The sequence below is a fragment of the Aspergillus nomiae genome (genome assembly GCF_001204775.2).
Source record: "Aspergillus nomiae NRRL 13137 chromosome Unknown contig00331, whole genome shotgun sequence".
NCBI classification, from domain to species: domain Eukaryota; kingdom Fungi; phylum Ascomycota; class Eurotiomycetes; order Eurotiales; family Aspergillaceae; genus Aspergillus; species Aspergillus nomiae.
The window spans coordinates 1-19,257 of NW_015378386.1; the positions used below are offsets into that span (position 1 = coordinate 1).

At 50.6% G+C, this 19,257-nt stretch overlaps 8 protein-coding genes across 8 annotated transcripts; 5 read left to right on the forward strand and 3 right to left on the reverse strand.

Moving 5' to 3' along the window:
* Positions 1 to 735: 735 nt before the first annotated feature.
* On the forward strand, positions 736 to 2,456 carry ANOM_009739 (uncharacterized protein; the record flags this gene model as incomplete). Its single annotated transcript, XM_015554995.1, has 2 exons — positions 736 to 873; positions 996 to 2,456. The coding sequence occupies exons 1-2, from the start codon at positions 766 to 768 to the stop codon at positions 2,454 to 2,456; spliced, it is 1,569 nt and encodes a 522-aa protein (XP_015403517.1). The 5' UTR covers positions 736 to 765.
* Positions 2,457 to 3,457: 1,001 nt separating this feature from the next.
* On the forward strand, positions 3,458 to 3,934 carry ANOM_009740 (glutaredoxin; the record flags this gene model as incomplete). Its single annotated transcript, XM_015554996.1, has 3 exons — positions 3,458 to 3,509; positions 3,582 to 3,680; positions 3,780 to 3,934. 3 exons carry the CDS (start codon positions 3,458 to 3,460, stop codon positions 3,932 to 3,934), a joined length of 306 nt encoding a protein of 101 aa, XP_015403523.1.
* A 370-nt stretch (positions 3,935 to 4,304) lies between these two features.
* On the reverse strand, positions 4,305 to 8,044 carry ANOM_009741 (putative alpha-L-rhamnosidase B; the record flags this gene model as incomplete). The annotated part of the gene is made up of 4 exons (XM_015554997.1): positions 4,305 to 5,642; positions 5,919 to 6,762; positions 6,814 to 7,085; positions 7,139 to 8,044. The coding sequence occupies 4 exons, from the start codon at positions 8,042 to 8,044 to the stop codon at positions 4,305 to 4,307; spliced, it is 3,360 nt and encodes a 1,119-aa protein (XP_015403522.1).
* Positions 8,045 to 9,154: 1,110 nt separating this feature from the next.
* Positions 9,155 to 10,613, forward strand: ANOM_009742 (putative extracellular exo-polygalacturonase; the record flags this gene model as incomplete). Its single annotated transcript, XM_015554998.1, has 4 exons — positions 9,155 to 9,427; positions 9,490 to 9,856; positions 9,916 to 10,115; positions 10,173 to 10,613. 4 exons carry the CDS (start codon positions 9,155 to 9,157, stop codon positions 10,611 to 10,613), a joined length of 1,281 nt encoding a protein of 426 aa, XP_015403519.1.
* A 620-nt stretch (positions 10,614 to 11,233) lies between these two features.
* Positions 11,234 to 12,661, forward strand: ANOM_009743 (putative dimethylaniline monooxygenase; the record flags this gene model as incomplete). Its single annotated transcript, XM_015554999.1, has 1 exon — positions 11,234 to 12,661. One exon carries the CDS (start codon positions 11,234 to 11,236, stop codon positions 12,659 to 12,661), a length of 1,428 nt encoding a protein of 475 aa, XP_015403518.1.
* Positions 12,662 to 13,280: 619 nt separating this feature from the next.
* On the forward strand, positions 13,281 to 13,868 carry ANOM_009744 (DUF4202 domain-containing protein; the record flags this gene model as incomplete). Its single annotated transcript, XM_015555000.1, has 1 exon — positions 13,281 to 13,868. One exon carries the CDS (start codon positions 13,281 to 13,283, stop codon positions 13,866 to 13,868), a length of 588 nt encoding a protein of 195 aa, XP_015403527.1.
* A 200-nt stretch (positions 13,869 to 14,068) lies between these two features.
* ANOM_009745 (VIT1/CCC1 transporter family protein) lies at positions 14,069 to 15,090 on the reverse strand (the record flags this gene model as incomplete). The annotated part of the gene is made up of 3 exons (XM_015555001.1): positions 14,069 to 14,573; positions 14,643 to 14,967; positions 15,024 to 15,090. 3 exons carry the CDS (start codon positions 15,088 to 15,090, stop codon positions 14,069 to 14,071), a joined length of 897 nt encoding a protein of 298 aa, XP_015403526.1.
* A 1,089-nt stretch (positions 15,091 to 16,179) lies between these two features.
* On the reverse strand, positions 16,180 to 16,770 carry ANOM_009746 (uncharacterized protein; the record flags this gene model as incomplete). Its single annotated transcript, XM_015555002.1, has 2 exons — positions 16,180 to 16,603; positions 16,655 to 16,770. 2 exons carry the CDS (start codon positions 16,768 to 16,770, stop codon positions 16,180 to 16,182), a joined length of 540 nt encoding a protein of 179 aa, XP_015403525.1.
* Between the last annotated feature and the right edge of the window lie 2,487 nt (positions 16,771 to 19,257).

Genomic DNA, 19,257 nt, shown 5'->3' on the forward strand with positions numbered 1-19,257 from the left:
TTATTATTATTTTTTCTCTATCTTCTCTCTACTATTTGCAATTCGTGCGCGTCTCTGAACTGACCTTACAGGCGCCACAGTCCAGCCACACTCTGGTTCGCTCGCACTCCTTTTTGTTCCCTAATTTTTCCTTTTCTTCTTCCCCTCATTTCCAGCTTTCTCATCCCCCTCGACGGGTTACGTCCTCTTCCCTGTGCGACTGTCATTTCCCTCTTTCTTTGACTGCTATCCCTGCTGCAGACCTATCTCGTCTGCAAGTTTACACGGGACTCTATACTGTGCACTGACTTGCGAATCTTGTGCCATCCCATCACCATCAATTGTTGGCTGATCCCGTTCCCTGAACCGAAACGCATCCACGGTACTGTCACCGCCGGTATCCGTTCAACTATTGCTTCAGCCCCAACCCTCGACATAGTATTCTCCGCCGGTCCCCTATTTACACATTACCCTTTCGGGCCGCTTCCTTGCTTCCCCTTTTTCACACCGGCCGAGCAATTGTCCGCAGCATCCTCAGCCACCCCCCCCCTTCCGACCACCTCCCACCTCTGAGCCGAACACGCTGCTCGGCTTGCACTTCGTGATCTTGGGGCAAAGGTGCCTGGTAGCTGGTGCTTAGGTTCTGCATGCATTGGGATGGCATGATCGGGGAGAAATCTAGCGAATTCATTCTCTTTAATCTCACCAAACAAGCACACCTGTACCCTTAACTTGGTTCCAGCTGGACTGGCCTTGTTTCCTTGAGTTAAATTCATTGCTGTTGGGATGGCGGGAGCAGCAGCGACAGCAGCATTTTCTTCAGATGTTTGGTTGTCGTCCGGTGTAGATTCGAACCAGCACCAGTGGGAGTTTTCCGTCCCGCTTGCACCAAATGTAAGTCCCATTTGGCCCATGTTTGTCTGCCGGTCTCGGCCTTTGTTTGCATTCTTGTGATAGAAAGCTCCCGCCACTTTCCCTTGTAGGGTTGATGATCAGCTAACCTTAATCTTCGGTAGAGTGCCGTTCGTCGTTCTAAGTCCCGGTCTTCATACGAGTCCACCAACCGATCAAGACGTAATTCTAGGGGATCCCGTAGCTCCTCACTGTCAAAGCATGCCTACGCACATGAGTCAGGATATATGAGTTCTCGAGGACGAAGAGATGTTAGCCATGGCCGGCGCGGAAGCGAAGCTGGGAGCTCGCGGGATATCTACGGACAGGATGTGGCGGGTCGGAACATTGGCAATGTCAGGAACTCGGAAGACACATATAACGGATCTCTAAGGAAGAGTGAACTGAAGGAGGGTGCCGGACCATACCCGGAGGACGCAGACGATACAAACTGGATCCATCGTGACAAACTAGCGAAAATCGAAAGTGAAGAGCTGCAGCAGATCCTCTTCCAGCGCCGAGTAGGGTCAGGGAGTGTTAGGTCTGGGCGTGGCAGACATCATGATATGCACCACAATGAGGTTACGACCCCGCCAATAGAACAAATGGAGCCCTGGCCAACCCTGGAAGGCCAACAAGGTATCACTTCCTCCCCGACCGATCTTGATGATAACGCACGCGGCAACTGGGACTTTCGCAAGCCTGAGGAGGTCGCGGCGGACGACAGCGCATCTAACATCTACCGCAACCCTGGTCTTCGTAAGAGCTCGTCTCGAATTCCCATTCCCTCTAGCACCGCGCCTATGAACCGCTCGCGCGCGAATACTATTAGTGACGAGGAAACCCTCTCATTTGGTATGCCTCGCAGGGCTAGCGAGCCTATCACGGTGGATTCGACAGATACCTCGCCTCCGGCTGCTGGGAGCCGGCCTGCTAGCCGGGGTGTCCAAGCCCAGATCAACGCAGCTAAGAAGACGCCCGCTAAGGGTGCAGCTGGCACTGGGACTCGGAAAACCTCCGCTCCTGCGTCAACAAGGAGGCCGCCGCCCCGAAGTCGTACTACGTCCAATAACAATTCTCAGCGCCAGGGGAAACCGGGTGATCGTCCGAAAACTGCTGTCAACCGCCCTGAAGGGGACCCCCCGTGGCTGGCGACCATGTACAAGCCAGACCCGCGCCTACCCCCCGATCAGCAAATGCTGCCGACTCATGCGAAGCGGATGCAGCAAGAAGAATGGGAGAAAGAGGGCAAGACACCAACTACTTACGATCGCGAGTTTGCTCCGTTAGCGGTTGGTCATGATGGTCCAAGGCCTGTGGAGAATATTGAGATGGTGGAGGATCCAGAGAAAAAAGAAGAGCCCACGCCTTCACAACCCCAACCAGAACCACCAAGCGCACCGAAGACCCCAGACCCGATCAACCGACCAAATACAGGCACAGGGTATAGTCCCATGCCCAAACTGCAAGAACCTTCCTCAGCGGCTCCGCAAGCGGCATTGACACCCAAATGGAGTCCGCCCGTTGTAACGGCCGAGCCACCGCCGCCAAAGGAGAAGGGCTGCGGATGTTGCATTGTGATGTGACGTTTCACATCGTACTTCGTTCCCAAGCTATTCGTTATTTTTGATGGCGACCCGTTCTTAATCTTGCCTTTGTGGAATTTTTTACCCATTTCGCATTATATTCCTTCGGTTAGCGTGTCAGGTTGGTTGTTGTTGATCACCAGTGCTCTGTGCTTTTAGGACCTTTTTAATTTCCTGTCCTTTTTCTCTTTTCTCTTTTCTTTTCTTTTCTTGTATCGTTCCATCCGGATTTTCCATTTCTTGCGTTGTGGCTAGTCGCTCCTTGCATGATTCCCCTGTGTCTGTTGTAATTCATATTTCCTTCCATGTCAATCCAAAGAATACTATTGACTCGTGGTCTCTGCAAGCTCCCAGGTCAAGAGCCGTGATCCCCTGGGTCATATACAAGTGAAGCAGCCGGGGGGATACTTCTGATAACGACTTCACGATGCACTCCTTCGATTCTCTTCCGATTGACTAATTTGACCGTAAAGTTGAGGTTCATTCCCATTCCCATTTGCCTTTTTCATTTACTTTGCATTAGAAACACCCAGCACCCAGTTCCTCGAGACTTACATCCAATCCGAGCGAGGATTGACAGACAGCTATTGAAGCAAATGACCAGCAGTTTTACTGGAACTGACATACCAAATATATCTATATAGCAGACAAACAAGCTATGAGTATTTTAGAGATTGATCGGTAGTAATAGACATCATACCCTACGAGTACTACGTATTCAGAAGTAGTGCTAATTGTGAGCCTGAGGCCTGTATCGAAGATCATCGCCCGGTCATCTTACATAATCCGCGCCTAACATCATTTCCCGGGCAAATTAGTCAACCGCGGGAATCGCAAGGAACAATCAAGTATACTCCCCGTCCGGTCACCTGTATATAAACCCTGCTCCACCCCTCCCATCTCCCCTCCAATATCCTCTCCACCGGAGACCCCAGTTGCCCACCATTTCTTCCATCTTCTCTCGTCTCTTCGGGTCCTTCGCCGGTCCCACCCCAGCCGCCATGTCTGCCGCTAAGACCAAAGCCCAGGGCATCATCAACGACAACGCCGTCGGTAAGCTTGACCCCTCTCCCGCCCAGGTAACAAAAAAGCCACGCCTCTGACGCAAGACCAAAAAAACTTTAGTCGTCTTCTCGAAGTCCTACTGCCCCTACTGCTCATCCAGCAAGAGTCTCCTCGACAAGCTGAAGGCGAAATACGTCGCCATTGAACTCGATAACGAGAGTACGTCTAACCCCGACCGCTTTCTAATTAAAACTCTATATATACCGGAATGCCCCCGGTGATGTCCGACAGAGACTAATCTTGTTTTCGTGTCTATAGGCGACGGCGCCGCCATCCAGGACGCCCTTCAGGAAATCACCGGCCAGCGCACCGTCCCTAACATCTTCATCAAGCAGAAGCACATCGGTGGAAACTCCGATCTGCAGGGTCGCAGTGATCTGCCTAAGTTGCTGGAGGACGCTGGTGCTCTTTAGATTATGTTTTGAGAGCGTTGTGGATACCATAGACGGAATGCATTTGGTTATATGATATCTATCTTGCTTGCGATGTGTCGGTTCGGTGATTGACCTTGAGGATCGGGGTTTGTAGTCGCCGGGTTACCCCGCGGAGCGTGGTGGGGGTGATTAGTTCTGTAGTCTGCGCCAATGTATGTGTGTAGGGAGTTTGTGTAGTTGGTGAGATTGTTGGGTTGGTGTTTAGGGTTTCGGCGTTTGGTCGGAGGTCGTAGTCTCGATTATTCCGCAGAGGAACTGGTGTCTGGAAGCTTTAATGCGTAGACTGATAGAATCTATATGAGAAGAGTGAGAGTGATTGATTGCCTACTATTACATGTACAAGATAGAATTACACAATCTTCTGCACGACAGTCCCAACCGGCCGTTCAACAATACCCATCACCCCATCCACAACACTCTGTCTAGCACCCTCGCTCGAAACATTCTTACCAGCGAGATAATTCAGCCAAACCAACCGACTGATCCGCTCATCGGACACGCGCCCCAAGAACCGCACCGGCTTGGCCGGGTCCGGGTGGAAAAGCGCATCCAACTCCCCACGGCCACCACGCACAAGCAACAGCGTCTGCCCCTTGGGCACATTCTTCCTCTGTCCACCTCCAAACAGACTCTTGAAATCATTCAACGCAGTCCCAAACGACTCATCCTGGAACTCACTCTGCGCACCCTCCAACGCCTTCGCATTGGCCTTCTGCGCCCGCCCTGTAATCCCCCTCACCCAGCCATCGCGCAAATGCAAGAAATCCGTATTCCGCGTAGGAACAATCCGGAACGCAGTCTTGAGCCCATCCCCCCGGATGACGGCATCCCAGACCTCATCGCCGCGCTCCGCATCCAAAAGCAACTCCTTCAAGCCCTGTCTCTCCGTCGAAACCAACGATGTCGCAGACGTCGCGCCCGGCGTATCAACAACCCCCTCCTTCGCACCCGGCGGGTTGACCGCCGTGCGCACAAGCCGCTGCTGCAGCTCCGAGATATCGCTCTTGGCCACATACATCCCGACCACATACACCTGGATCTTGAGGAACGACACCGTCCGAATCCCCAGCCCAAGCAGCTGATACTCCTCCTCCTCGACGGACTCGGGCACCTCATCCCCGGCCTTCAACGCCCCCGCATCAAGGTCCTTCGGTAGCCGGATCACGCTCGGAAAAGTTGGAATCGTGCTCGTCCCCGTGGAAACCTCCTCCGCGCCGTCTTGCCCTGCACCCGTATCACGGACGCGTTGCCCCCGAATCCCGCCGGTCCGTCCAGTTTCATCGCCCCCTCTTTCTGCACCGGCACTTGGTTTTGCTCTTCCTTCGCGGACGCCTGGTCGAGGCCGAATAGATCCAGCTTGATCACCCCGTACATCGCCGCCGCGCAGGCTACTATTCCCGCTGCGGAAAGCGTCATTGTGTTTCGGGACCGGGCGATCTCGGCTTCGCGGGCGCGCGAGCTGGCGGAGTTGCGGAGCGGGTTGTTGGGTGTGGAGCGGAGGGTGCGGGTGGTGCTGAGGAGGCGCTGCGGGGTGGGGCTTGCGCGAAAGTATTGGCGCCGGATGCATTGTGTGCAGGCGCGGAGGGGCGTGCCCTGCATTGTTGATGTTGGTGGTCGCATTGTTGTTTGGGTGTTGAGTTGGTGGTTTGTTGTTTGAGTTGCGGATGGGCGGATGTTGTAGGGTAACCTTGGTTGGGCTTGGCGGTGTTATTTTTCACGTGACTTTAAGTGCCCTTGATTATGCTTGGTGGTTTGGACGTTTGGTTGTAGGTTTTATTTTAGGGGGTTATTGGTGACTATGGTGTGGTTGTTGAGATAGTGGTTGAGTTGGGAGAGTGTGTGTAGGATCAAGTACTGATGGCATTGGATCGGGAGTTATACATGGATATTCTAAAAAACCAAACCAGGCTATGAAAGCAATACACTACGACACTACAACTCTATGTCTCCCGCCACCACTCACGGTAATCGTTGCCGTATCATCGACATAGTACACGCCCTTGAAGATATCGTTGCCGTCAATCGTGATCGACGGCTTCTCCGAGCTCCTCACATATGGCAACGTCAGGTTCCCCTTCGTCCCAGGCGGAACGGAAAACTGCAGCGTGTACCCATCCGGGCTCTTATCCCAGGACGCCTGGAACTTGCCCAGCGAAGTCGTGAACCCGCCCTCGACGGTCTTGAGATCGCCAAACTGCGGTGCAATTTTCCACGTCAGGCCGCGCGGCGACGTGACGGAGAGACCCAGGAGGTAGGTTGTCAAGGCATTCGTTGGACCGGCGGACCACCCATGTGCATGCGAGACATACGATGGGTCGTTACTGTACCCGCGGTCGGATCGGTATCCGAAAGAGCCGTCTACCAGATATCCCTCGATCACTGTGCTCTCGGTGCCGTTGGGATTGTTGAGGTACCAGCCCCAGCTTCGTCGGATGAGCTCCAGCGCTCGGGCGGACTGACCAATCTCGAAATGGCCCTGTATTTCAAAGGATGAGATGAATGGAGAGATGTTATTCGGTAACTCGGGTGTCTCTGCGCCGATCGGGGTCCAGTTTTGCAGTAGATTCTTGGAGATCCTGCTGGCTCTGTCTGGGTCAACGACTCCGTAGAGAAGGGCTAGACTGTTTGCGTCCTGTGGGTGTAGAGCTGTGATTGTGGCGTTGTCTTTGAATGCACCGTATTCGTCGTCCCAGCAATACTCGTTGATGGACTGTGCCAGGTCTGTTGCTTGGGCGTTCCATTTGTTGGTGAGGCTGGAGCCTGCCCAGGAGGCTAGCTGTGCACCTGTTGTCAGGGTATGGTATAGTCTGATATTTTGTTAGATACGAGGAATATTGTAGAGGATGGGCGGTACTCACATCATCTGTGCTTCACTGTTGCTATATCCCTGCTGCCATCTGGCCCAGTCGCGCGTGCCAGTGACATTCAGCAGACCGGTTGAGTTATCTACTTTGTTGTAGATATAGTCCATAGCCTTTTGGTACTTGTTCCAGTTCTTCGATAGAAAGGATGTATCGTTAGTGTACAGCAGATAGTTATACGTTCCTATCATGGACCACATGTGGTATGTGTCCGAGTTTTTTTGACTCAGCGGCGGTCCTGATTCGTCAAACGCGCCCGTTGAGTTATCCTGTATCATTGTTAGATGCGAAATGTAGGTATTTGCAGAAGGGGTATATGTACCTGAGTATCGTACATTGTCTGCAAGGCGTTCTTTACGCTTTCCAAATCGCCAGTGCTAACGAATGCCGCAGGAACCGCCACGCCCATGTCGCCCGGCCAGACGGCACGATCTCGCTTCGCACCGTCCACGAGAATCGTATCTCCAGGTCCCATGGTCGCATTATTGGCCCATCCTTTCGTAAGCATAGGCACCTGACGGCCCGTGTCCACGGGGACGGCATTGGTCTGCAGCGTATAGGCGCCACTGTACCAGATGCGATTCAGGAGATCATCATTGGAATGGAAGTACCCTTGGTACGCCCGCAGATTCGACCAGGTAGGCTGGAAACCAATCTCCAAGCTCACGGCATCAACATCGACCGAGACTTGATCCTTTGTGACCAAGAATACCGACAAATACCGAAACCCTCCGCGAAGAGACTCATCCGGCATAACATACGATGCGGACCCATCTTTCGTGAAATTAGCATACAAAGCACCGTCAGGACCCTTAAAGGCACCATTGGAGGAATCCGACCATTCTCCGATCCAATTTTTCGCTTCGGAGAAAGCCAAGCCCAGGGCACCGCTGCCGCCTTTGGAGGTGTAATTCAGCGTGACGATGCCGCCCACCTCGATCCCGAAGTCGAACACCACTTCCGATCCATTTCCGCGCAACGTGTACGGTTTAGACTTTTGATAATCGACCGTGGCGTTCGGTCTGGCCAGCGATAAGATCGTCCGCTTAGGGCTGACGGTTCTGGACGATGGCGCGTAAATGTTGTCCTCCCACGGCCCTGGAAAGGCGCTATCTTTCGGTCCGGCGCATGTGACATCTCGCCAGCATTTTTGCGCCAGCGCAAATTGAAAGACCGCCAGCAGACACAGGAGGAGAGAAAGCCTGGACCCCAGAGCCATTTTGGCCATTTGATGGGAAATGCCCAAGGGGACTCAGCAGGTTTTTTACCCGATGGGAAAGACGGATGGGAGAGAGGGTACACCGCAAGAAAGCATTCATTATTATGATTTTTTTTATGCTGGTCCGGCGGATACGTGGAATTAAGTAGTTTACTTGTCCGGCTGACTTTTTTATATTAGAGGCTTGCCCAATCGGTCTTGGAATGTTTTGCAGGGGAGGGGAAGAGGGGTTGGTTTTGGGTCGTTTGCCCTTGGGTTACGCTATATAAATGCCGGATTGCCCAATATCGGTAAAGTGTTGGCTTCGAACGGTTCGTCCAAGACTCCAGCGATCAATTAGCGTCTGCGCTGGAGACCTTTTCGGCTCTCCCCGTTTGGCCCCACTTCCTCACATTCTCTTCCATCTTTCACCGTTATTTATTAATCCCAATACGAATATTAATACTAATACTAATATTTAATCTGAATCATTAATGGATCCTCCATAGTCCACTGGTCAGACAGATGGAGTCCCCCCGGCCAAGTCGGCCTCTCTTCCCTCTCGTTTCGTTTCCTCTTTTCGCCTAATCTTTCCCTGGTTCTCGGAGAATTCCTGTTATTCTCTAGCGAGGCAAGGAGTCAACAGGTATGACATCAGCCAAGTACTGAAAGATTTAGCGAAGGATTCAATTCTCAGGCACCGTTGATCCGTTCCTACATCGGTCGCTATAATTCCATCCCCGGGGGGAAGGGGTGGCCATATTTGAGCAGTGGCGTTTCTATGGTGCATCAAGAAGCATTATTGGCGGAGAATATATTCAAGCTTCTGTCAGGAGAGCTTCCTATCGGGGCAGCGATTGACACCTTCGTTGACGCACAATCGTCCCCCTTCCTCTCGAAGCCGATCCTCTCCGCATTTTTGCGATTTAGCTGGACTGACATGCTTCGTCGTTGGGGCACAGATCAAAGAATCTCGGTGCATCTGCCACCGAAAGTTTAGCAAAAGTCTGATTGATATCATCGAAATGTGGAGATAAATAGAATGTATACTTGATGCGTATACTAGTATAGTACTAGTAGTCTGTAGACCTGTGGAGCTCCGTGTCATCACTTCTCTGCGCAATAAAAGATCCCCCAACGATGCGTTGGCTTAGCACTTCTCTTGTCGCGGCTTCCCTGTCGCTAGGGCTATCGGCTATTGGCCATGCGTCCCAGATCGACCACAAGGGCAATATCTGCACGGTCAAAGCGAACGGAAATCAGACGGACGATGTGCCGAGACTCCTGGAAGCGTTTCAGAAATGCGGCCACGGGGGCACCATTGTCTTCCCCGAAGACCAGTCGTATTGGATTGCTTCGCGCCTAAACCCAATCCTGAGCGACGTGACAATCGAATGGCGGGGGAAATGGACGGTGCGACTTGCATGCTTTTCGACCCTTCGTACCATGTGCAACTAACCGACTTCTTCCCACAGTTCTCCGATGATCTAGAGTACTGGCGCAATAACTCCTACCCAGTTGCTTTCCAGAACCATGCTGCAGGCTTCGTGATCACCGGGCACAACATCACCATCGATGGATACGGCACCGGAGGCATCGACGGCAACGGCAATGTCTGGTATACCGCTGAAGCGGGCACCACTCAGCCCGGAAGACCGATGCCCTTCGTCTTCTGGAACGTCTCGGATGTGCATGTTGACAATTTCTACGTCAAGGACCCGCCGCTGTGGGCGCTCAATATCATGAACGGCACCGATATGCAGTTTAACAACATCTACTGCAATGCGACAGCAGTGGATGCGCCCTACGGGGAAAACTGGGTCCAGAATACAGACGGGTTTGGTAAGTAGAGCTATGCATCCCATGTCAATGTGCATGGACTAACACGTGTCGTCCTGCAGATACAATGGACGCGAGAAACATCCGTCTCACCAACTTCGTATATCAAGGTGGAGATGACTGCGTCGCGGTCAAGCCCAGGTCCTACGATATTGATATTCACAACGTCACCTGTCGTGGCGGCAATGGCATCGCCATCGGTAGCGTGGGCCAATATAAAGAAGACTCGAGCGTAGAGAATGTGCGAATCGACAAGGTCAAGGTACGTATCTCCCGGTTCATCAATATATCCCGTCACAACTGTCACTGACGAAAACAGCTCATCCGATACAACGAAGACATGCATGCCAGCGCCTACATCAAGACATGGATTGGCGTGCCCACCCCGCAGGACTCCTACGAGAGTGCCGGTCTCCCCCGCGGCGGCGGCTGGGGCAATGTCAGTAATATCGTCTTCTCGAACTTTGAGATTCAGGGTGCCAACACAGGCCCTATGATTTACCAAAATGAGGGCAATAACGGTTCGTTTGCTGGTACGAGTCTCATGACTGTTTCGGACATTACCTTTGCCAATTTTACGGGCTATGTCGCCAACGAGGACGAGGTGACTTCGACTATCTCGTGTTCCAAGGATCATCCTTGTTATGATATCAAATTTGATAATGTAGTTTTGTATCCGGGAAAAAATGCATCTAAGCCTGGAATAGGCTCTTGCAAGTGGACTACTGACGACGGGGTTCAGGGACTGGAGGGATGTTAAACCTGTGGGTTTTGAATCCGTGAATATTTAGCTGACTGGACATATGATCAGAGATATGTATATAAATCATCAACAGTTACTCAATATGACGAAGACCTATGATAAGATACGTGAAGGCTGGTACGAAGACTGCCAGTTCAGAATTAAATAGCTCTTCCACGTCCTAGCGGCGTCGGTATCAAGGAAAATAAAATCCAGCTTTTGGGTATATACAGAACAAATATGTGGAAAGATTCCAGTGACACAAGAAATAAGCGATTGAGTTAACAGTAACTGACCAGTCCTGTTCCCCAATTGCATGCTGGCTGCCGATATCCCCTCCGCAGATGCAAAGCTCATACTAAGCGCAAATCACGTCAGGCTAACCCACCGACACCCCAATCACCTCAAAGACAGATATCTCAACAACGGAGCGACAACCGTTCGGTTAGTTTAGTTACTATGTCGAAACTGTGGGGTATCTTTGCGCAACGGATGCTGAGAAATAATGCATGGTGTCCCTCAACTATAAGTAGGGCGATAGAGCTGTGTATGGTTCAAGATGTCTCGAAGCTATCTTTCTTGTTCAAACAAACATCAATTGGGCCCCTTTATCAACTCTCAACTGGAATTATCGTACCATGGGTCCCCGATACCGCAGCGTAGCAGTCATTGGCACCGGTCCGTCGGGCGTTTCGGCCGTCAAAGCCTTGAACGATGAGAAGATCTTCGACACCATTCGCGTCTTTGAACGACGGGATCGAGTCGGAGGCCTCTGGCACTATGACCCAATCCCCGACCCCTTTCCGACCTCTACTTCATCAGCTGTGAAGCAGAGTAGAATCCCATCAAACTTCCCAACCTTCACACCCCCGGTACCGGAAGACACAACAGCGCGAACAGCCATCTACGACACCCTCGACAGCAATGTCGGCGCCGGCGCCATGGCATTCACACATTCCTCGTTTCCAGAGGCCAATTCCGCCCTCTCAGTCAGGCAATATGGGAAGGCAAATCCCTCCCGTCCGTTCCGGGTTGTGGCTTCATATCTGGAAGACCTATTCAAGGAGTATCTCCACCTTGTCTCTTTCAACACGACAGTAGAGAAAGTGGAAAAGAAAGACGACAAATGGACGGTTACGCTTCGGAAACCAGGTCAGCTGCGCAACAATCAGCCAGCAGATTACTGGTGGCAAGAGCACTTCGATGCCGTGGTGATCGCATCGGGACATTACAACGTCCCCTGGATCCCGGACATAGCAGGTCTGGACCAAGCCTCCAGGACCCATCCGACGAAGTTCGAACACTCGAAGGCATTCCGCTCGGCAAACGATTACGTCGATAAGAAAGTGATCGTAGTCGGAGGGAGCATATCCTCCGCCGATCTGGTAGCGGATCTACACCCCATCGTCAAGGGACCATTGTATCTCTCCCTGAGAGGCAAAAACGAAGCCTTGCAAGCTGCCTGGGAGCTTCCCAATGTCGAGGGGAAGCCGACGATTGAGCGCGTCCAGACAACAGAAACGGGGGTCAATGTGTTTTTCGCCGACGGGAGTGTCGTCGAGAACGTAGACAAAGTCATATTCGCAACAGGGTACAAGCTCGCATATCCGTTCCTCAGTCCCAATCCCACCACGCCCAACAACCGTGTGGCCGGGTTCTACCAGCATATCTTCAAGATCGGGGATCCATCGCTAGCGCTCGTAGGCCAGGTGCGAGCCGCGATTAGTTTCCGGGTCTATGAGTATCAGGCCGTCGCTGTGGCGCGGTATTTTGCTGGTCGGAACGCAAGGGCTTTGCCTAGTCCGCAGGAGCAAGATCTGTGGGAGGTCGAAAGGCTGAAGTATAAGGGTCCAAACTCACTCTTCCATGAGATTAAGCCTGATTTCAAGGAGTATTTTGATTTTCTCCGTGATTTAGCAGGGCCTCCTGCGCCGGGAACAAGTGCTTATGACTTGCCGGCGTGGGATGATAAATGGGCTGAGCTGGGATTCGGGGTGTTGGGCCTGAAGGATCAATACTGGAGATCTCTGAAAGCTGCTGCAGGACAAGTGAGGGCCAAGCTGTAGGGATATGTACATATAGCTATGTGAGATGAATCTGCGTGTGATAGAACCTTTGCTGGCTTGGGAGGAGATAATCTGATCGATTGGTAGTCACATTTCTCTTAAGACTCCTTGTAACAGAACTAGATCTTCTTATCTCTGCCATGAATTGCATCAGCCTTTTATCCCACAACCTGGATATACATTTATACTCGACCCCAGAAACCTCAATGGCCGTACTACTACAACAACAGCAAATAATACGTCCCCTCCGAGTCACTAACCTGAACGGAACAAATCACTGGCAGCCTGGAGCTTGGTATATACTTCTAGTAACTTGAAATAGATCGCAAACCCACCAATCAAAGACACACCAAATCTAAAAGTAAAAAGCAACCAATCAAACACCCCACGCGGGGCGAACCAAACAGCAGCTCAATTCGATCCGAAAAGTAAAAACCAACCAGAAACCGAAAAACGAACCAATCTCCAACGTCGCATTTCTTATCACCCGCAACTCATACCTAGGTACAATTATCACCATCCCACAAAGCTTACTGCGACGTTCCCATACTCAACCACAACTAAACTACTACTACCACTACTACCTGACACCCTCGAGTCCACCCCACCCACGATAATAATGGACAAATACTCCAAAGCCCTGGAGCTCATCGACGCCGCGCACGCGCAAGACCCCAAAACCATCACCCCTCCCGGCTCCCCCACACCAATCCCCTACGAACTCCACTATGCCAACAAAATGACCAAATACCTTTCCCTCCGCTGCCCCTCTGCGCCCGACACCCTCCGTCTCGCGATTCGCGCCCAGCACCTCAAGCGCTGGGAGGTCCCGCGGTCTTCGTATCCTATGACTAAAATCGGGTACCATTCCTGGCGGAGCGGTCTGCAGAAACGGCAGGCGGAGATCGCGGAGGGGATATGTTTGGAGGCGGGCTATTCGGCGGAGGAGGCTGGGAGGGTGGCAGCGTTGGTGAGGAAGGAGGGGCTGAAGAGTGATTCCGAAACACAGGTGTTGGAAGATGTGGCTTGTTTGGTATTCTTGGATGACCAGTTTGAGGAGTTCAAGCAGGGGTATGAGGAGGAGAAGATATTGGTGATTTTGAGGAAGACGTGGGCTAAGATGTCGGAGGAGGGGCGTAATTTGGCTCTAAAGATTGACATGTCTGAGGAGGCGACGGGGTTGGTTGTCAAGGCTTTGGAGGGCTAAACTAATGCTTTCGCTAGTTATTGTATATAATGCTGTTCAATGAGATATTCAAGTAGAGATATTATATTGTGATGCTAGTTGGATATTAGTCGTCTATTAGAATCGAGTACCATGGCTAATTTTCCCATCCCGAACGCCCGTCGCTGTCTATCATGCACATTAAGTCAAGAAATGCCCGAAATACCTCCAGATTCTACTACTCAAGCACCACCGCCGAACATCCTTAACAGGGCAATCGCAGCTCCCGCCGCGACACCGCCAACAAAACACATCTGCACTCCGCCTTTGATGCCCGCGGCGATGTTCTCTCTCCCCTTCCACCCCCTTACCACACACGTCTTGATATACCCAAAGGCCAACAGCGTAATTGCCATCACCCCAATACTCCAGTAAAGGGCAACAATAACCTGATGGAAGATGAAATACGGTATAAGCGGAATGAATCCACCAACAAAGTAACCCAACGCAAGCGTAACAGCCGAGATCCAAGCCTGGTTACAATCCGGCTCGGACTCCTTGTGATAAAATGTGATGAGGAAATCTAGAAGCCGGTCATGAGAAGCGTGCAGTGAGGTATTGATCTGAGCAATTGCCTCTTCGGGGAGTGCATATGCAGAAAAAATATCGCGGACAATGGATGATGTTTCGGCGGGAGAGGTTTCAATGAGTTCTTTTGTTTCGCGTACTGTTGTCTCGTATGATTCTCTATTTGTCAACTTCTGTTAGTATGTTGTGATCCCATCCTATTTTGCTATACTGCAAGGAAGGACTTACGCTTCGCTCTTCGCGCCGACGTAGCCGCCCAGGCCCATGGATATAGCACCGGCTGCTAGTTCGGCGAGGCCGCCTAGGACGACGACTTTAGTGTTTCCAAAGGCTGAAAGGCCGGCGCTCAGTGCGAAGGGCACGGTGAGCCCATCTGAGAGACCCAAGATGGCGTCCGACACGATTCGCGGGTTGATCCGTGAGCGTGAACTGCTGGTGCTTCCTGATTCGGATGTAGGGGATGAAGGACGGAAGGTGCTATAGGACCGTTGCGATTCGATGTCATCCTGGTCGCTGTGAAGGGTGGAGTCGTCTGGTGCGAGTAAGGGTTTCCCTGAGCTCAAGTCAGCCTTTATTCCCATCCGTACGTGCTTGTAGATGTAGACATACCAAGTTTACCGGCGGAACGTTTATCTTCGCCGGGAAATAATTTTTGTTTCAGAAATAATAGCGCCATGGTGATGTATTGTTGGAGGAAGAGAACACAGAGATTATAACGAAGTGTGAAAACTGTTTTTTCCTATACAGTGTCGATCCGACCCCGACGAAAGAGGAAGGAAGTAAGCAAAATGAAATGCCGGCAGTGACACTGACGTCAGAACGGCAGATAAATGGCCCAATCTAGACTTCCGCCGTGTATAAGCTTCTAATTATCCTGCACACAATGAGTCTTTACGAAGGAGAATGGAATAAATAGCAATGGATAATCGATGAGGGAGATTTTTCTTGAGGTTTAGCTCTTTCTTATTTATAGGAACTCCATCACCTCCAGGTAAAAATCTTACATTCTTCTATTCCAAAACACACGGCCCAGGTCTCCCTGCGGCCCGGCCAATCACATCTCCGTTAATAGTCAGCCCTCGAAGATCCTTTCTCCAATTTAAACTGGACAGTGCGACAGCGATCCAGGTTTGCGAATAGAGTCACGGTGATTGGCGCGATGTCTGAGCTGATTACAATTAGGGAGACTGTGAGTGGTGGATGTTTGGAAGAAGGTTCTCTGGCTGCATCAGACTGGACGAGTACTATGATGTCGGTTTGCCGTCGGACTCGGAATTACTTTTGAATACACCGAATAAAGGGAAATTGAACTTTAGGCAAACTTATATGTACGCCTTTTCATTGGCCTTCCCAGTAGCTGTTGGTTTGCTCGGACTTAACCAAGCTCGGTCACATCGGAGATATGCATAGATATATGAACCAAGATTTGAGGCACTTCGCACCAGCAAACACCGGTAGGCGCAGTTATCTGTCAGCAAATCTCTCATTGGACGCAGCCTTGGCATTCTCGGACATTTGCCCAGTGCTGGGCAGTGGTAGTCAAAGCTTAACCCAGTCGGTCACGTTTCATGAAAGCCCTAAAAGAAAGGGGGTTTGCTTTCTACATATTACGCAAAGTGAGTCACGAATAACACTGCTATCGTTAGAGAATCAAAGATTAAGCCGAACAGGCATAATAATGCATTAGATTATGGCAATAAGTGGGATATATCTATTTTTTCCTTCTTTCGGGTGCGGCCAATGAGAACGGGCAGAGTCGAGAATCTCACAGTGCAATAGCAAGGCCAAGGATACCAGCAGCACCGGCCAAGCCAACTGCAACAGCACCAGTAGGGGCAGCACCAGCCTCCGAAGTAGAAGACTTGGAGTCAGACCCAGAACTACCGGTCGCCTTAGGTCCGCTAGTAGCGGTGGAATCGCCGGTCTTCTGCGCACCAGTGGCCTGCGCGTCGGTTTGGTAGGCAGTCGCGATGAAGGTCTTGACATCGCCGGGGAGGCTCTTGTACCAGTCGGGATAGTGACCGGCACTGATCTCACTAGCAAAGGACGATCGAGAAGCGTCGTTCCCCATATCTTGGAGGAGAGAAGGAGGGACGGCAGTCATGAGCACCGACATGATGGAAGGGGGAGGCGTATTGATGGAGGGCATGTTGGTTGGCATGCCTTCGGGCAATTCGGTCTGGGTAGCACTGTTACGTGTCAGCAGTCATTCTAACTTTCTGGCTGACATCAGTACTCACAGGCTTTCAAGATTGTCGATGTAGGATTGAGCACTGTCCGTGTCCGCTGGCTGGGCTTCAGGGGCAGCCAGGGCTGTAGCAGCCAACATAAGGAAGGGAAGCGCCTTGAACTGCATTGTTATATAATATAAATAACGTTAGGAAACAAAGAGGATATTGTATATGAACTTGTTGCTTCAAGCAAAAAAAAACGTATGTCCAGTTAAATTTAATGAACGAAAGGAATGAATGAGCGCTTGAGGATCCTGTCCTGCATGGTGACACCGATGATTTATATAGCCCCGAGACAAATTGTGGTAGCACACGAATGTACGATCAAACTTCTCAACATCCAGGCGGCTTTCCCAGAGGTGGTATCAATCTCGCGCTATACGTCTCCCGTGGGCAGTGATCAACCCGCTCCAAGAAACTCCTGCTCGTGTTTAAACTCGTGATTGACATCTCTCACACCTATCTGGAGCCGAGCCCTAGAATAGACGTCTTTTCGAGGTCCAGGGACCAACCGTAATCCGCACTGATGATGGCTTTCCGCGGATCAGCGTAGATCCACAGTCAAAAGGGGCTGGTGCAGTGGGATGAGGCTCATCATCTCGTATTGCGGAAATGAAGGATCTTGGGCTCCAACCGACTGTAGTTGTACTAGTCGATGTATAAACTCTCGTCGAACTAGCCTATTAGGACGAGATCGAGTCGGGAAGATCTGCATCAGGAACAGGAATAGCACAGCATGGGTCTTGCGGCGCACATCACCGCAAATATTGAGAACGCGTTAACGGTCAAGCATCTTGCATCTTGGACCCCTTTTCGATATAGGTCTACGGAGTATACCTTCTCTTGTTGAAATTGGGGAGGCAAAGAGAAGGTTGGAATCCCACTCGAGACCCCCTGATCTTGCTACTACTCAGAGTACTCCGTAGGTAGGAGTTGCCCGTAGTCAAGTAAGCCCCGAGCCAATAGTCCCCGCGCATTCAAACGGAAATACGAGGGACCACTCGGACCACACTTTAGATTTGCTGGTTCACTTCTCTTTAGAAATTCAACTGTGGGTTTGCTTTTTTGTTCATTTTCATTCTTTGGTCAAATCCTGGACTTTCTCGAGTCCCAGCTAATTTTTATTGTATTATTTTTTTTCTTTTTTTTCTTTTCTTTTTTCTCTCTTGGAACATGATTAGCAACCACTCTCTTTAGGCGATATATTTTGCTCCCAGAGTACGCAGAACCCGGGCACACCAGCTACTCAAGACGCATACATACCATAAAGTAAGGCCTCGGTGCATTGAATTATTTTCTATCGTATTCTAGACTACTCCAAGGCTCTAAGCATTCAATACACAGAAAAACAATACCAACCTCGTTGCCATCATCAGGGGTTATTCACAGGCGGCAAGCGGGGTTTTCGCATTTGGTGTTCCCACTTATGTAAGCCAGCGCTTCCCGCCTGCTAAACAATCAGCCAATCAGACAGCTCAGATTCAGAAACTGAAGGGTATATAAATCATTGTAAAGATAACCAAGTGCCTTCGGGCATTTGGTCAATTTGAAACGATACAGAGAAGATTAGCATGGCCCCTGCACTAAGGATGACACGCTCAATCAAAGAGAAGCTACCAGTTTTTTTTGAACATTTATCCTCTCGATATAGAGGTAGGAGTGTCTAGAGATCCAAAATGGCATTCTAATAGTGGAGCGGGTTCGAAACGGAGGGCGAGAGACCTTTTTTCTCGAGAAGAATATTTATCACGTGACACATAGTGGTGTTGCGCCGTCCGCTAAACCCGATTAGGCACGCCATGATCCGGTTCTATACTCTACAGTGTTGACAAATGCTCTTTAGTTGGTGAACTGCTACTTCAGGTAGACGCGCCTGCAATAGACAACCCTCAGTAGTGATTCAACACTTGGGCCAATCAGGATAATACAGACGCCAAGACAATCTACGAGACTGCGACTTCTTTTTCGCAGAATCCCCTTGGGAGCTACCCCAAGGAGAATGTGGACTACATGCGAAAGGTCGCGGCTAAATATGGAGCATTTCAGACTCGATTCCCTGGCGGCTTCAAGATATCCAGAGTGGAAGCCTAAACCCGGAGGACTTTTTGTTCTTCGTGATGCTTTGATTGTTTTGATAAGAGCCTTGAAACGACCGAGTCACCTGCTCCTTCATTGTATGTACCAAACGAAACTGGTTTCGCCAAGTCTTATCATTGTTACTATTTTGATGTTATTGATGATGTTGTTGTTCTTATGGCTCTTATGAGAGGGAGGGATCATCAAGAACAATCTTTGATTCTTGACTTTGCCACTGGGCCCCTAGCCTACACTTACTCATTCCTGAGTACTTCTCGGGTACTATTGATATAATGCTACAGATCCGATAAGCGATACAAGATAAATATAAACGAGAGCCCCATTAATAAGTCGAGCTTTCACATACTTTAAAAAGTATTTTTTTTTATCAACATGGATTCAATCTTTGCGAAGCCTAAAACTGGTCACAATACGAAGCGGCCTGTACAATTATCAATGATTATTGGAAGAATACAATAAGTGATGACAGCCGCCTACGTCGACACGTCAGGCCATTTCGTTGCCCCTCTTTTTTG